The 16,496-nt window shown below is 44.8% G+C and overlaps 1 protein-coding gene across 5 annotated transcripts in view; it reads left to right on the top strand.

The window, feature by feature from the left end:
• The first annotated feature begins 4,108 nt into the window (after positions 1-4,108).
• The window catches only part of ICE1 (interactor of little elongation complex ELL subunit 1), a 36,090-nt gene continuing 23,702 nt past the window's right edge, over positions 4,109-16,496 (top strand). For 2 of the 5 annotated variants that reach the window (XM_086614895.1, XM_086614892.1), the window contains exons 1-12: positions 4,109-4,192; positions 4,881-4,939; positions 6,561-6,595; positions 6,962-6,980; positions 9,321-9,432; positions 10,441-10,517; positions 11,657-11,694; positions 13,556-13,638; positions 13,909-13,948; positions 14,039-14,095; positions 15,775-15,864; positions 15,948-16,001. In XM_086614895.1, the coding sequence (XP_086471021.1) occupies positions 4,109-4,192; positions 4,881-4,939; positions 6,561-6,595; positions 6,962-6,980; positions 9,321-9,432; positions 10,441-10,517; positions 11,657-11,694; positions 13,556-13,638; positions 13,909-13,948; positions 14,039-14,095; positions 15,775-15,864; positions 15,948-16,001 (748 nt within the window). Of the gene's footprint in view, positions 4,193-4,880; positions 4,940-5,242; positions 5,364-6,560; positions 6,981-9,289; positions 9,433-10,440; positions 10,518-11,656; positions 11,695-13,525; positions 13,639-13,908; positions 13,949-14,038; positions 14,096-15,774; positions 15,865-15,947; positions 16,002-16,496 lie in introns of those variants that run through there. The other 3 variants (XM_086614893.1, XM_086614891.1, XM_086614894.1) reach the window with 3 other exon arrangements.

Genomic DNA, 16,496 nt, shown 5'->3' with positions numbered 1-16,496 from the left:
TGTTAGGGAATATAATTTCTATTTTCAGCGCTCCGCCTTTTAGAATCAAACATATTGATTTGAAAATGCAAATGTTGGGTTTTCAGAAGTATTTTCCTAAGTGTGAAAGCTAGTTCATCTCTGGCAAAACCAAAAGAGATCACACTGCATTAAAGTGTGTTGCTAATTCACAAATTTTCCCTCATTTCCGTTCCCTTTTAACACAAGGATTAGCTTCCAAAACATTTTGTTCCATGGTCTAAATGGATGACTGATTACTTACATGGGCTTGAATAAGGAGGAAAGAACTTGTAAGCACAACTTCATGCAGCCAGTTCAAGGTGGTGGAACTGCCTCTATGGCCATTTGAAAAACTTATGAAACATCGTTTTTCCACCAGTAAAATAAGCAAAACCAACCAAACAACCAAACAAAGAAAATACCGAATAGAAAAATTGGGTAAGAGGGGAAAAAAGGGAGAAAAGTGCTGATATTTTTTTCAAAATCCTGCAACTTGAAAACCGTTTGGATATGCTGTGAAGATACCTTGTGAAAACTGAGCACTGCGATAGCCTTGAAATAGAAATAAATCTAGAAAGGGGGAAGTCAAAAGATAAACGTAGTTTAGGGAGAGGAATGAGATCTCAGCAAACTTTCTGTTAACTGGACACAGTTGGGAGGAATCTTCAACACTGGGAGCTCCTGAGGCATCCAGAGCAGCTTCTGGTGTTGGGAAATCAAAGTGCTCTCGCTGTAGTTTGAAATACCTTTCCCTATAGCCTTAAAAAAGCCTAAAATACCTGCTTTTCGGAGACTTGGTCCCTGATTTTTAAGCTAGTAAAAGGGTTCCCCCTGCATAGCCTCAAAACATCCTTGTAGTCCTCCTCAGTTGCTGCCCCTTCTTCCAAAGGTCATAAACTCTCTTTTTTATCCTGAGTTCCAGCCAAAGCTCTCTGTTCAGCCAGGCCAGTCTTCTTCCCTGCCAGCTCATCTTTGAGCCCATAGGGATGGTCTGCTCCTATGCCTTTAGAATTTCTTCTTGAAGGACGTCCAGCCCTCCCGGACTCCTTTGCCCTTCAGGACTGCCTCCCTCTTCAGGCTCTAAATCCAATGACATCTCAGACATCATCCAGTCCTTTCAGTCTTTGTTTATGCAAGAGCTCTCTGGGGAGCATGTGGAAATAAAACTATGGTGCTTCATTAATATGAGCTTCTTTCACCCTCACTGTAGTTAATAAACGTCTCTTCTATAAAGCCGAGAGTGCCAGAGACCATGGTGCAGTCACATTGACAGGCTGTGAAGATGGTCAGGCATCTTCATTTCCTCTGCAGAGCCTCTCCAATTGCATGTCATCAATATTGCCTCCAGTTACTGGTGGTGAGAGGATGACGCTTTTGTGCTATGAACGACCACCTGAGTGTTGTTTGCCCAGAACTTTGAGAAGATCAGCATCTGATTCTTTCTGTTCTTCATCCATTAGATACAGGAAGGACAGTTCATGTTGTCTCTATGAGCAATAGTAAAGAAATGATGTTGATGTGCTGCTGGCTATTTCAGTCATGCTAAATAGACACAATAACCCTGCAGGCATCGTCTCATTCTTTTTAATCGGCTCCATTCAGCAATGAGGAGATTCACAGCTATCAACAGCCGCCAATTTTCTGTTTTCTCATCAACAAAAGAGACCAAAGTCTCTGTGACTCAGACCCCATGACACACTCAGCCCTACATAAAGCTACTGTTGAATTTACAGGGCTTTTTAATTTCCAGATTTATAACTCTCCTTTTTTAGATCCTGTCTGCCCTTCCTAGTGCCCTCCCATCCCCACGCATCCTCTCCGAACTCTGACGTGCTCATCGCTTGACATATAATGAAGCAGAACTTTGGAACTCGAAGTCCAACCATCTCTCTCCTTCATGGCCTAAGTTAAGTTTAAAAAATTTAAAAAACACATATGGTTTACGTTATTATTTCGTAATTAAGTAAATTTGTAATTACGTTATTATTTCATACTCGTTGTTTCAAATTTCAAAATCTCTTTTTTTTGAAGGAAATGCTTTTAATAACTAGTTTTTGTAGGGTGTGTTCAAACAGAATTTTAAAATAGTTTCTTCTTGTCAAGGAATGGGAACTTAACATACAAAATAAAACAACAATGCTGAATTTTTGCAAGTTCACTTGCCTAGTTCCGCAGGTATTCAGAGTCTGAAGCACTGAAAGTTATGAGCTTTTACAGAAATACAAACAACTAGAAAATCTGGGCATCTTCAATGCTAAAGCAGAATTTTGAGGATGACATTTTCACTTAAGCACGAATAGTTGCAAGAAACACGGAACTCTTCTGAAAACATCTTGTCTGTTCACTTCTTTCTGACAGAATGGGGTTTCTTTCTGCAGAACCCTGCTCGTAACTGTCTCACCTGATCAAGCGCCTCGTTACCTGACCTAATCACAGCCTGGAATTCTTACATCTACATGAGCAGCACTCAGCTCCATTCCCTGGGAAGGGCACTTCACTCTGGAAGTTGACTTACCCCAGAGGGAGTGATTCAATCCAGTGACGCTGTCACTTAGACTCTACTCCTGCTCTAATGAGCATTTTTTTGTGCCGTTGTAAAGCTCTTAAAAGTAGAAAGCCTGAGGAAGGCTGAAATGATCGGAGCACTCATCCAGGAGTTACAAGTTCCAATGTCTTAATCGAGGACCTTAAGTAGTGACAGGACAAGGGGCAATGGATTTAAACTGAAAGAGGGGAGATTTCCATTAGATCTAAGGAAGAAATTTTTCACTCTGAGGGTGGTGAGGCACTGGAACAGGTTGCCCAGAGAAGCTGTGGCTGCCCCATCCCTGGAAGTGTTCAAGGCCAGGTTGGATGGGGCTTTGGGCAACCTGGTGTAGTGGAGGGTGTCCCTGCCCATGGCAGGGGGGTTGGAACTGGATGATCTTTGAGGTCCCTTCCAACCCAACCATTCCATGATTCCGTGATTCCATGACCTGTGAACCACGCAGCTGTACGGGCCGTTGGCAGTGAGAAGGCCGATCCAACGTGGCCCCGCGGATTTGAACGGTGACTCCGTTGAGGAGCATGTACCAACGACGAGGAAGACGAGAGCCAAAAAGCAACTCGCAGCACCTGGAGAAACTGAGCCAGAGGAAGTTCCAGGCAGACCAAAAATTGCGTAAACGATGTCGAACGGCGCCAGCCGAATAGGAAAAACCCCACAGACGCGTTCAGGCTGTGCACAACCACCTCTCCCGGTGCTACGCACCGCGGGACCGTCGTGGGAATGACAGGACCGCCGTGGGAATAGCGGGACCGCGGTGGGAATAGCGGGACGGGACCACGCCTCCACGGCAGCCCGGCGTGCGGCAGCGGAGCCGAACCGGGGCGCGGCCGGCAGCGCGGGGAGCTGCAGTGAGCGGGCGGGGCGGGCAGCCGCGACGGGACGGAGGCACCATCGCCCTTAACGATCCCTCTGCGGTTCCCGGCGGGAATGGCGGAGCCGGACCTGCTGCCGCGCGGCGCCGCCTGACCGAGCCGAGCGGGCGCGCTCCCGCTTGAACAACCGTCTGCGTCGGGGAATAGCGGCGGCGGAGTCGGCTCCGGCCGGTCGGGATCGGGATTGCGCCCGCCCCAGGAGTGGGCGGGGCCGCCGAGCGCGCAGGCCCCGCCCCCTCCCGCGCGGCGCCCCGCCCCAGCCACGTCCCGCCTCTCCCGCGCCGACGGAGAAAAGCTGCCCCAGCGCGCGCCTGCGCCGGGAGCGCCTGTGCATTTAAAATAAAATAAAATACAATACAATACAATACAATACAATACAATACAATACAATAAAATAAAATAAAATAACAGTACTGGTAGAAGGGCGCGGCAGATGCGGGAGCGGGCGTTGTTTCAGCGGGCCGAAACCGCGCTCGCCGGGCGCTCCGAACGCTCGGCCTCTGCAGACAGCGCCTTCCGCCGTCTTCCCTGTTGCCGCGAGTCAGGCAGCGCCGTGGTCGCCCCTCGGGGAAGTGAAGGCGCGTTGGGTCCTTGCTGAGGCGGCGGCGCGGGGGCGTGTGACGCAGCTCCGGCCGCGCCGCAGCGCCGGTGTCGGGGCCGGGCGGGCGGAGGGGCGGTGGCGGGCACCATGATGCCCGGGGAGACACCGCCGCCGCCGGCTGGGACTGCGGTCGCCGCCACGGCCTGCGCCAACTGCGGCGTTCTGCAGCAGGTAGCGCCGGGGCGGGTTCGTTGATGGCCGCGGGGGGGGGGGGCGCGGAGCGCTGGGCGCAGCGGGCGCCGCTCCCGGGGCACCGGCGGCGGCGAGGAGCGGGGCGGGGCCGCCGTTCCTGCGGCGCCCCGCGGGGTCTGCCGAGGCGGGGGGGGGGGGGGGGGGGGGTGTCGCGGCGTATCCTTTTGAGTTGGCGCCGGGGCAGGGGAGGGGAGGTCGTGTCGGGTTCCCGTTCCCCGCGCCCGGTGTCGAGGTCCCGTTCCAACTGGGGGGGGGCGAGGCGCCGCCGGGAGCGCGGGAGGTCCTCGGGCACGCTCGGGGCGAGTGCGGGCTGAGAATCCGGGAGATCTTGGGGATCAAGTGAGCGGCGCGCTGTTTGGTGGTAAAACTGCCAAAACAAAAAGATTTCTGGAGAAACAGTTGTGGGGTTTTAGTGTGTGGCTTGGAAAGGCGGAGTTGGAAGCGCTCGTGCAGCAGAGCCTCATCTACCTATGTGTGTTTTCCCGTGGAGCCCCAAAATATGTTAGTGTGACTGCATTTTTGGGGGCTTGATCACTTGTTTGCTAAGAGAACCGCAAAAAGAAGGCGTTACTGTGTTGCGTGGAGCACAAGCGGTCGCTTTAGGGGTCGTGTAGTACCTTTTTTTTAGGGTGAAACCGTTTTACCGACTCGAGCCTCTTCCTTACAGAACGTAAATGAATATGTGGCCGCGTTAATTGCACTGAAGCAAAAAATGATTGATGGAGAGTAAGTACCGTTTTGTGGTTGTTTTGGTTTTGGTTGCTCTGAAGTTTTTAAAGCGATGCAGCAAATGCGTTTTGGGGGGTGGGGGTGTTTGCTAATGCACCAAACGAAATCCTTCTTGGAAGGAAAGATAACTTCTGCATGAACAGGTCCTGAATCGACGCTGCCAGGCTGCTTCTGCTGGTGCCCTAAAAAAACTGTGTGTAATGGCAGTAAAAGAGGGCTGTTGTGTAGCTGTCGGGGCTTATACATTGCTACAAGTACCAGCAGAAGCAGCTCTAGAAGAGATTTGTTTAATTTTAGCAGCTGTGATGAAGTCTATGAGAGCTAAAAGTCAAGCACAAGTGTATGTGAACCTGTTCAACAGAACTTAGTCCAAGCATTGAGATGTGAAATGCTGCCATGGTGAAGTGCCAGAGTACAAAAAGTGAGGCTGAACATCAACAAGTCAGGTTCCAAAATGCTTCTCGTGGTTTGCTTTCTCTTCTTGTGCCTGCTAGGAGAATAGTGTGAAGATTAAAGCCTTTCAGGATGTTTTGGACTATTTTTATTACATTTATATGTTCTTTCCTAGGAAAACATCCTTTCCAGTTTGGGAACTAGGATATGATTTTGTGATTAGATGTGTATTTCTTCATTTTATATATATATATATATATATAACAATAGAGTCATAGAATGGTTTGGATTGGAAGGGACCTCAAAGATCATCCTGTTGTAACCTCCCTGCCATAGAGGTCCTGCAGGGACACCCTCCACTACACCAGGTTGCCCAAAGCCTCATCCAGCCTGGCCTTGAACACTTCCAGGGATGGGGCAGCCACAGCTTCTCCGGGCAACCTGTGCCAGTGCCTCACCACCCTCAGAGTGAAAAATTTCCTCCTTATATCTAATCTCAATCTGCCCTCTTTCAGTTTAAATCCATTGCCCCTTGTCCTATCACTACATGCCCTTGGAAAATGTCCCTCTCCAGCTTTCTTGTAGCCCCCTTTAAGTACTGGAAGGCTGCAATAAGATCACCCCGGAGCCTTCTCTTCTCCAGGCTGAACAGCCCCAACTCTCTCAGCCTGTCTCCATAGCAGAGGTGCTCCAGCCCTCGGATCATCTTCGTGGCCTCCTCTGGTCCTGCTCCAGCAGCTCCATGTCCTTCTTGTGCTGGGGACTCCAGAGCTGAACGCAGTATTCCAGGTGGGGTCTCAGGAGAGCAGAGCAGAGGGGCAGAATCACCTCCCTCAATCACCTCCTTCATTATATTTTTTTATATATATATGAATATAATGAAGAAATATACCTATAATCACAAAATCATATATCTATATATAAAATGTTCTCTACCCAAGTAATGTTTTTTGAGTTTGCTTCGTTTTCTTTTTAAAGCTGCAAGTAGTTAATGGCTACGAATTCAGGTGACTGCCAGTTGGCTGGGTCTTTTTCTATTTTAAACCAGCTCGATTTGAGGTTTGAAGGGCTTAATGAACCGAAAAGGTTACACTGGCCACTGTCAGAAAATGAAAACCAATCCCACGCTTTCTGCATTCATCTAAAAAGCCAAATTCAAGGTGTTCTGAGAGAGGGCTGTCAAAATCAGGTGAGAAAACAAGTAATGTCTGTGTTTCTCTTGCAGTCGCTTGCTGACAGAGTATCAACAGAAATGCACTGATATCCTTTGCTTTTGTACTCGTGTCCTTACAAAATTTGTGTATCAGCAGTTCTTGTAAGAGGGTTTGAGGCTTTTTATTTAAGGTTTGATTTGAAAAATTTCAGATTTATTTAAGTAGATGATAGCTGTAGTAAAGAACGGACCGGCTAGGGGGCGACTCAGGTTTTCTCACATAACAGAATAAGCTCTGCTTGTTTAGTTCAAGTGTATTGAAACGTTTCAGTTAAACACTTAGTTCTGCAACTCCTGTGGTTTTTTGGGTGGAAGTCGTTCTTGGATGTTCCTTTCCCAGTGGCGATTGGGCTGAAATACATGTGAAGGCGTCTGATAAGCTGCTCTGAATTCCTGCCTTAACGAGAGATTACAGCTTCAGTTTGCTGAACGGTAAGTCTGATTCTGTTTGCTGGAGACGCCGTGTTCTCTGCGTCTGGGATGGTTTTAGGAGTCTGACGTTGGACCAGCAGCAGCCCTGGGGCTGGGCTGAGGTTCTGATACAGTCCTTTCCCGTGCCATGCTTCCGAGGCCACCCTTGAGGCTCATCTTTTGGTGGTCGTTCAAGATCAACGTGTTTTGTTTGAAGTGTTTGGTCTCAGTGTTGTGGCTGCGTGCCCTTGCTTCCTCTACCTTATTGTAGGGGAAGAGGCAGTACATGATCTTTATGGCCTCCATCCTGTGAGCTGAACAGTCCTGCAGTTGAACCATGCTCTTATTTCACAGTGCACCTCTGTAGCACTTCAGCGTGAGCAGCTGGGTGTTACTGCTGGGTGGGCCATGCCATCTACTGGGACCTGGCTTTAGGCTCAGTTTCAGATCTTGAATTCACTTTGTGTGTAAGGCGTTGGATGGAAAAATGAGAACACTTAGACTCTTAAAAGTTTCTCCGGAAGGAAGCGGGGAACCTGGCTACCTGAGATATGGAGAAGGCTGAGGTTCTCAATGACTTCTTTGCCTCAGTCTTCACTGGCCAGAGCTCCAGCTGCACAACCCAAGTCACAGCAGGCAAAGGCAGGGACTGGGAGAATGAAGAACTGCCCACTGTAGGAGAAGATCAGGTCCGAGAACATCTAAAGAACCTGAAGGTGGACAAGTCCATGGGACCTGATGAGGTGCATCCGTGGGTCCTGAGGGAACCGGCAGATGAAGTTGCTAAGCCACTATAGAATCATAGAATGGTTAGGGTTGGAAGGGACCTCAAAGATCATCTAGTTCCAACCCCCCTGCCATGGGCAGGGAAACCCTCCACTACACCAGGTTGCCCAAAGCCTCATCCAATCTGGCCTTGAACACTGCCAGGGATGGGGCAGCCACAGCTTCTCTGGGCAACCTGTTCCACTGCCTCACCACTCTCAGAGTGAAAAATTTCTTTCTTATATCTAACGTAAATCTGCCCTCTTTCAGTTTAAATCCATTGCCCCTTGTCCTATCACTACACACCCTTGTAAAAAGTCCCTCTCCAGCTCTCCTGTAGGCCCCCTTTAGGTACTGGAAAGCTGCTATAAGGTCACTCCGGAGCCTTCTCTTCTCCAGGCTGAACAGCCGCAACTCTCTCAGCCTGTCTTCATAGCAGAGGTGCTCCAGCCCTCGGATCATCTTCATGGCCCTCCTCTGGACTCGTTCCAGTAGCTCAATGTCCTTCTTGTGCTGGGGACTCCAGAGCTGAACACAGTATTCCAGGTGGGGTCTCACGAGAGCAGAGTAGAGGGGCAGAATCACTTCCCTCGACCTGCTGGCCACGCTCCTTTTGATACAGCCCAGGATACGATTGGCTTTCTGGGCTGCCAGCGCACATTGCCAGCTCATGTTGAGCTTCTCATCCACAATCCATCATATTTCAGAAGTCATGGCTGTCTGGTGAAATTCCTGCTGACTGGAAAAGCGGAAGCATAGGCCCCATCTTTAAAAAGGGAAAAAAAGGAAGACCCAGGGAACTACAGGCCAGTCAGTCTCACCTCTGTGCCCGGCAAGATCATGGAGCAGATCCTCCTGGCGACTATGCTAAGGGACATGGAAAATAGGGAGGTGATTGGTGACAGCCAACATGGCTTCACTAAGGGCAAATCCTGCCTGAGTAATTTGGTGGCATTCTATGATGGGTCTGCAGCATTGATGGATAGGGGAAGAGCAACTGACATCAACTACCTGGACTTATCCACAGCATTTTATACTGTCCTGCATGACATCCTTGTCTCTAAACTGGAGAGACATGGTTTTGATGGATGGACCACTCAGTGGATAAGGAATTGGCTGGATGGTCACACTACAAGATGGGGCTACAAGAAAGGTGGAGAGGGACTTTTTACAAGGGCATGTAGTGACAGGACAAGGGGTGATGGCTTTAAACTGAGAGAGGGGAGATTTCGATGAGATTTAAGGAAGAAATTTTTTGCTCGGAGGGTGGTGAGGCACTGGAACAGGTTGCCCAGAGAAGCTGTGGCTGCCCCATCTCTGGAAGTGTTCAAGGCCAGGTTGGATGAGGCTTTGGGCAACCTGGTGTAGTGGAGGGTGTCTCTGCCCATGGCAGGGGGGTTGGAACTGGATGATTTTTGAGGTCCCTTCCAACCCAAACCATTCCATGATTCTATAAATACCTTTGGGTATGTCTCACAGCATTTTTCCATAGGGGAAAGCAAAATACTCAGACACTTGCCCAAAGAATCAGAACACGGAGACTGAGAGCACCTATGTTTTTTGGCAACTTTTTTTTAATTACATTTCCCATTTCAGAGAGATCTCTGCTCTTCGTTGCCAAGTGGAGCAGATGCTACAGAAAATCCTGCCTCTGGAAAAGTGCCAGGAGGAGTTGGGTTCCTTGAAAGCAGAGTTGGAAGAGAAAAAGGTGTGCTTGTAAGGTTTAAATAACTCGTGCTTCTTCTGTCAAAGGGAATGTATATGTTTAATGCTCAACTTAATGAAGCAGGCTTTAATGAGCCCAGTTATTTCTAGCTTACTGGGACAGACAGCTCTTGTTTTAGGGGAAATTAATTAAATGTCAGCAGAAAGGCAAAAAGCTCAGGCTTTTGTAGTTCCTGTGATTTTTGATCAGATTATTTGGGGTTTATTTCCTTATTTCTGAAGGAAGGAGATAAAGTCCAATTCCTTTGGTTTTCTGTCCTGATTACTGAACTCTCTGGAATTTGTACCACTTAAAAAGGCACATAAAGGGTCTGTGCCGAGTAGGATTTTGTTTCTGTTAGCATTTTGAACGCGTATTCTTTCCATTATTAGCTGCTTGAGGTTTTTCCTGATTTCTCTCCCATTCTTTGGCTGAGATTTAGCCTACGGAAGAAAGGCTTTGGACTGTTCAAATCATGGGAATACATGTATTTTCTAGACATTAACTACTATTTCTGCAAAATTACCCCACCCTCTTTCAGGTAGTTTTTACGTGCTGGTACGAAGTAGGATATTAACATTTGTCTTGCCGCTGTAATGAGTTTTTCTTCCATGTTAGAACTAAAAAAACTAAAAAACATTCAACAAACTATGTTTTTTGAATCCTCTCCCCTCAGAAAGCATTAGTAGCTGGTGTCCTGATGGCACTTTTTCAGCAAAAGCAGTGTGTGGTTTATGATAGTCGTGCTCTTGACTTCAGCTTGGACTTCCTATCCAAGTAGGTATTGGAGGCACGTACTCAAAATATAGATAGGGATTTAGTTACTTATTTATGGTAACTTTTGCCTTTAATGAAGAAGAATAAGTTGGCTTTTCAACATGGCTTGTTTTCTTATTTAATATCTTTTTGGGGCTATGCATTGTTTTCATTAGAATAGGTAAATTGTCTGCTTTTTTTTTTCTTTTCTCCCCCCAGTAGGATATATTTTAACTGTGCTTTCCTTCTTCACAGAGTTCTCTCAAGATTTTTCAGGAGAGTCAACTGGAATATGTTAAAATTAAAGAAGAAATAGTGAACAGTGATGCTGTGTGAGTGATGCTTCTTTTTTTCACCACCTTTTTTTTCCCTCTCTTACCTCTTCCAGAACTTGGTATTGTTCCTTGCCTGGCTATGCTTTCCATTTTGCGAAAAGTTTTGTGCTTATGGGTTCTTGGAACAGGGAATTGAGGGAGGAATGGTCTTAGATTTTGTAGCAAACACTCTGGAAGGCAGTATTGGTTTCATTACTGTCTTATCTTGAAGTGGCTTTTGGTGGTGGTTTAATACATGTTTTTAAGAACAGGAGGAGATTGGAGAAGAGGCTGTAGTTTCTCCAGTTTTAAGTGGTTCTTTTTTTTTTCTTTTTTTTTTTTTCAACATCTACAAAGATGTTTTAAGAGGATTTTTTTCTGAAATTCTCACCTATGGCTTGACTATGTTTGTCAGGACAGAGGCCTCTAAGTATCACAAGAGTTTAAAAACTGTTTCTGGGATATTGGGATTTAACAGAAGGAAAGAGTAGAAGTGTTTATTACCCAGTTCTGTGTGTGTTTTACATATAATCATAGACTGGTTCGGGTTGGAAGGGACCTTAAAGATCATCCAGTTCCAACCCCCCTGCCATGGGCAGGGCCACCTTCCCCTAGATCAGGCTGCTCAAAGCCTCATCCAGCCTGGCCTTTGAGGTAGAGTTGGAAATACTGAAGTCAAAATTGTTCAGGCTGCATCATTTTTTGGTTTGGGTGTGGCTTTAGTAAACACCTGGATGTTCTGAATGGAAAGCTGTGGGACACAAGTGATCTTGAAGATCTCAGTGCTTAGGTCTTACTGATTCTAAGAGAGGCTTAATTGTTTTTAAGGAGTAAAACTAACCTGTCTGCACTGCATCATAGAAATGCAAAAACCAGAAGCCTGTTTTCTTGAGTTGTAACTCCAGGTTGTAGCTGAAGGTATATTTGAGTGCACTGACTCTTCAGAGCAAACTCAAACAGATACAGCTGGTTGCGTGAGAATGTCAGCAACATGCCACTGATTGAAGTTTTCAGCCTCAGGGATGCCTTGAGCTCACAGGTCCTGGCTTTGGGAAGTGTGTTTTCTCTGCAATGGCCAGGTTTACGGGCTTTCTTCTGGCTTTTCATGCAGCATAATTCTGTACAAAAATGATGTATTAATACCTTCTTTTTAACAGGAGAAAGAAACTGGAAACAAAAGTGAAGAAGCTTGAAGGTAACTCTACGTTATGTTGCTGTGCTGTTGTCCTGCTCCACCTCTTGGTTCCTCTTTTATCCAGAGAAGTAAGAGCAGCTTTCCAACCCTGAGGCCCCAAGGAGCAAGGCAGGGCAGTGTTACGTCTGGTCCCCAGTCCATAAGTTACATCAGCCCCGCAAAATTCCGTACGTTGAGTATCTTGGGCAGAGGGCGTAAATGGAGTTGGAAGGGAACTTTTGGTCATGAAAACCTCAAAGGCCAGAGTCTGCCCAGCCTGTCCAGGCAACCCAATTCATTGTGTGACTGTCTTCATGGAGAAAAAGCTTTTCCTTATGGCCAGTTGGAAACTCTGGTTTCAACTTATGCCTGATGTCTCTCGTCCTCCCACAAGGCACAACTGAACACTCTTGTTCCATCTTCTTCATACTTACTTGTAGATACAGGAAAGCTGCTCTTAGATCCCTTCTAAGTTGTTTTTTTTGTTGTTTTTTTTTTCCTCCCAAGCTAATTGAGTCTAGTCCAACGAGCCTTCTTTCATAGGGCATGTGCTCCGGTGTTCTGATAATCTTGGCAGGATTCTTTTAGTCGTGTTTATAATCATATTTAAATACGTAGTGATCCCGTCACACGTTTTCTGATTTTCAGATATTCTGGAAATTGGTTTTTCGTTTGGTTTTAAGTAGGGATAAAGCACTTGCCTCCTGGCCCTGTGTTTTCCTTGTTTTGCTGAGGAAGGGTGAATGTGCATAAAGCGTTCTCATACTTGCTGCACTTTGAGTTGGCAAGGCGAATATTTTTATTTACGGCACGCTTACAGCTGTGCTTACCACAGTTTCAAGTACAACAAACTGGGTGACTTGTATCTTAGTGTTAGAAACGCCTTCGAATCCTACTGTAAAGTACAGGTACAGGGTGTTTATTTTGATGAGCATTTTCAAGTTCCATTATGTGGCAACAAGGTTTTTATACCCTCTTGCCCCCAAAAACTCAAATTCTAGCAGAGCTAGAACAAAACACTGTGAGATAGTTTGCATTAGGTCCAACTTGAGTGACTAGTTGATCCATTTTGTTCTTTTTCTGTGCTCGTTAAATCCCAGACCCCATGTTTTAGCCTGATAGCTGAAATTTTCCATGATTGTTTTTTGTCAGCCTACCACTTGAGCTGCCTTTTTAATGCTCTTTCTTTTGATGTGCTCTCTTTGCTCTGATCTGATCAGCAGGCAAGTTCCATCTGTCTTTTCTCTGCTCTTGGTGTCCAAGTCACCAAGCTGATCCCTCGGGAGTTCTCTCGAGTATCTCTTTTGCTTGAGAGTTTCCCTAGGAACCTCGCATTCAGTCCTCACTTACCTGCCCTCTACTTTTTATTCCCACCCATCTGCGCTCTTCCCAGGTGTCCGTTAGACACTAAGAGATAAGGTACTCTATTTATTAGTCTGGAGTGCTATCTACATCTTTCTGATGGAGTTGGCCATGGTGTTTTCAGCTTTGAACCAGAGCCCTCTCCTAAATAAGAGAATAAAACACATGAAAAATACATTGCACCTCACTCTTCATTTTATTCCCTTTTTTCACTGGGTGTATCTTGTTCTGTAGCACAGTATCATTACAGTGTGACCTGGTCATCATTCTGGCATGTAAGTGAGAAAAGTAATAGATGTATTTCAGTAGTTCAGAAGAGGAATTACGCAGTGGAAGATGACGTACTTGTACGCATGAGTTGTTGTCTTAATGAACCAGAATAGAATTTCAGTAGATTCGTATTTCACAACATGTTTGGGGTTTTTTCCAGTAATGTTATTTGCAAACAGGTGACCAATACTATTTAAATTAGTTGTCTCTTATATTGTAGTTTCTAACTTGAATTTTGGCTCTCTTGAAGAGGCTGCAACAAAGCATACACAGGACTTCAGACAATTGAAAACTGAAAAGAAGCGACTCGAAAAGGAGCTAAAGAAGGCACAAGTAAGACTTCCCTGGTCTTTTCAATGAAGCTACTTCTAGTATTTCTGGGGGGAAAAAAAGGAAGCTACTAGTAATAGAGATACTGAAATAAAAAAATTACATTTGCTGGGGTTATTGAGTAACTAAACACAGCGATTCATCTTAGGAGAGAGAAATTTTCCAACTGAAGCATGATCTTTGAAATGTTGATTTAGATTTCATGCCAGTTAAGAATAGATGCTCTACAAAATATGTATGGCATGAAAAATTAATATTCTTTAATTTTAACAGGGAAAACTTGATGGTGTACTTAAAGAGAAGTGCAGAAAAGGTAAGTGTTCACCTTTGATTTCCTTCAGATTTGTATGTGGTGGTGTTCCATTTCAGTATTTCCTTTCCCCTCTGCTTCTCTTTTTAACAGTTAAGCATGTGGAGACGCAGAGCTCAAGTGAAGATCTTACCACGGATATAGACAAAGGTAAGATTTTGGGCAAGACCATTCCCTGTGCTGAACCAGCCGTTACGAACTTATTGCAGCTCTTCTGGAGTTGCATTTTTGGAAACAGAGCATCCTGACCGAAGTGCCGTAAGAGCAGATGGGGTGGATACGAGCATGTTACACTGATGAAGGACTGATGTAATGGATTACTATTTTCAGTTTTGCAGTACATAAAATATTAAAATGACTAGTCTACTCCGTGTGCGTTGGAGTCAGTTGGTGTGCAATTATAAACCGGAATGCAAACACTGAGAAAAATAAAAGCAATCCCATTGTCTTTGAAGCTCATTGAAATCCTAAAGGAAGCATGCAAAGCAAAAGACACGAGATAGGAGTTTTAACCTGCTACAATTTCTACGTGAGGCTCTGTGAATCAAGTAGAAATCCAGGACGTATAGTTGTTTCTTATCCTAATGACTTTTTTCCCTAATGATCTAAAATACCTGCTACAAATTACATGAATCCAACTGTGTAATGGAGCACACTCCTTCTAAACTTCCTTTGAAGTATTTTAAGCAGATTTATTTTTTGCATTTTTGCAGTCTTTTAAAGTACTGCTATTGCTTTTGAGTTGTTTAGAAATTCTGAAGGCAATTTCCAGGTAAAAGAAGAACTTCCCTGTTCTGTTTCTTGCTTTGCAATATAAAGTTTGTTGCCAGAATTAAACTTTTCTGAAAAAGGTGGAGCTTGTCGGTTCTTGTGTGTCTTGGCATATTTTTACTAGCTTTTGGATTGTACTAAATTGGTACCTAATTTTATCCTTTAATTTTTAATTAATGGCAAAATGAGAAAATTAAGATCTGAGCTCTAATTTGAGCTTCAAATAGCAGCAAGGCTTTATTACTAATGAGAAATTGTTAATGTTACCAGCTGTCATGCAAAATTTGGCAGATTTTCTTCTTACATGCTGAGGTTTTTTTAATATGTCTTCATAAAATAGTAGAAGTTTGCTGTGGTCTTTGACTTATGGAATTGGCACAAAACCAAGAGTCTCAGTTCCTGATTGTTGGTGAGGTGATTGTGTGTTTTATTGGGTTTTTGGTCCGTTTCTCCCTCGCCACCTGCCCGTCTGGTTCTGGAACCAGGTTGGTTGGCATCATCTAGCAATGGTGCTGGTAGGACTCCGGCCACTATCTGCTAGTTTTGTGGTCTGGTAATTAATCCAGATACATTTAATGTGCTGTTACTCCATGGTAAGACTAAAACGAGATACAACTGAGTGGGCATAAAGAAAGAATATGATATAAATACTTTCTTCCTAAAAGATTTCCTCCCTTATTTATGTTCCTGTCATCTGAGTTGTTTTAGAAAGCTGTTTAATTTCACTAATTAACTTAATTTCACTAATGCTACATTCAAATCTGCTTTTACATTTTAGTCTGTGGGCTGCTCCAACTTTTTGCCACACTCACTATAGAAAGGGCAAGCTAAAGCATTCTGCATCTGTTCCTTCGGTCTGCTGTGTGGCTATGGCATTCCCTCAGTGGCATCCAGCATTTCTCTGAAGCTAAATGCCCTTGTGTCCCTCGTCTTAATTTTTGTTGTGGGTATTTAGTATTTTGTCGTGGGCATGTCTGTTTTCTGAGTAAAAATAGAAATTCTTAGCTCTCTGAGCAACTGAGGCTTTTCTGAATTGATAAAACTATTTATTTTAACAGAAAAAATAAAGCTCTTACTCGAAGAACTCTGGATATGCATTGACAGTGCAACAGGAAGAAGAGAAAATCAGGAAAATGATCCCGTCTTGGGTGAGATAACGTGCAAAGTCTTGACTTTTTCTTGAACCTATCTCTTTTTCTGACCAAAAATAAATGCTGGTACATTTTTGCAGCTTCTGTTCAGGCTAAGGCATGGCCTGAAAAAAGAAGACTGACTGTCACAGAAGGTAGGTTCCAGTAAATGTGAATTTATTAGTCTGCAAGTGCATTCATTTAGTCTTACTGGGATGTCATCAGGTTGGATACTGTTTGCATAATGCTTTTTTGACAGACTTAAATACTTTCCTTGGTGACTGCCTGGTCAAGTACATCTGTGATTAGAATATTTGAAAACAATTGCAAATATTAATTTGAACAGCCAAATAAGCTGGAATGCTTTTCTAAGTAAAAGCTGTTGTAATCTGCTGTTGCAATTGAGAAATTAAGTTCTACTGTCAACTGCTTTTGACTATTTCTAAGTAGTCAAAACTCACCTCTTATGTTTACACCTTAATTATTGTATCATTATAAACTCTGCAGTATATATCGTGAATGACAAGATGCAAGCACTCCTTTTAGTCTGAAACAAACACGTGCTAACATAGTTGGATTGTAAAATGTAAGAAGCTGTTGCAACCATTTTCTTCATTCATACTTGCCTGAATAATAACAAATAATGGTGT

This window comes from Tauraco erythrolophus, chromosome 7 (assembly GCF_009769465.1).
Source record: "Tauraco erythrolophus isolate bTauEry1 chromosome 7, bTauEry1.pri, whole genome shotgun sequence".
NCBI classification, from domain to species: domain Eukaryota; kingdom Metazoa; phylum Chordata; class Aves; order Musophagiformes; family Musophagidae; genus Tauraco; species Tauraco erythrolophus.
Note: the sequence above shows the minus strand (reverse complement) of the source record. Positions and strands in the feature narration are given on the sequence as shown.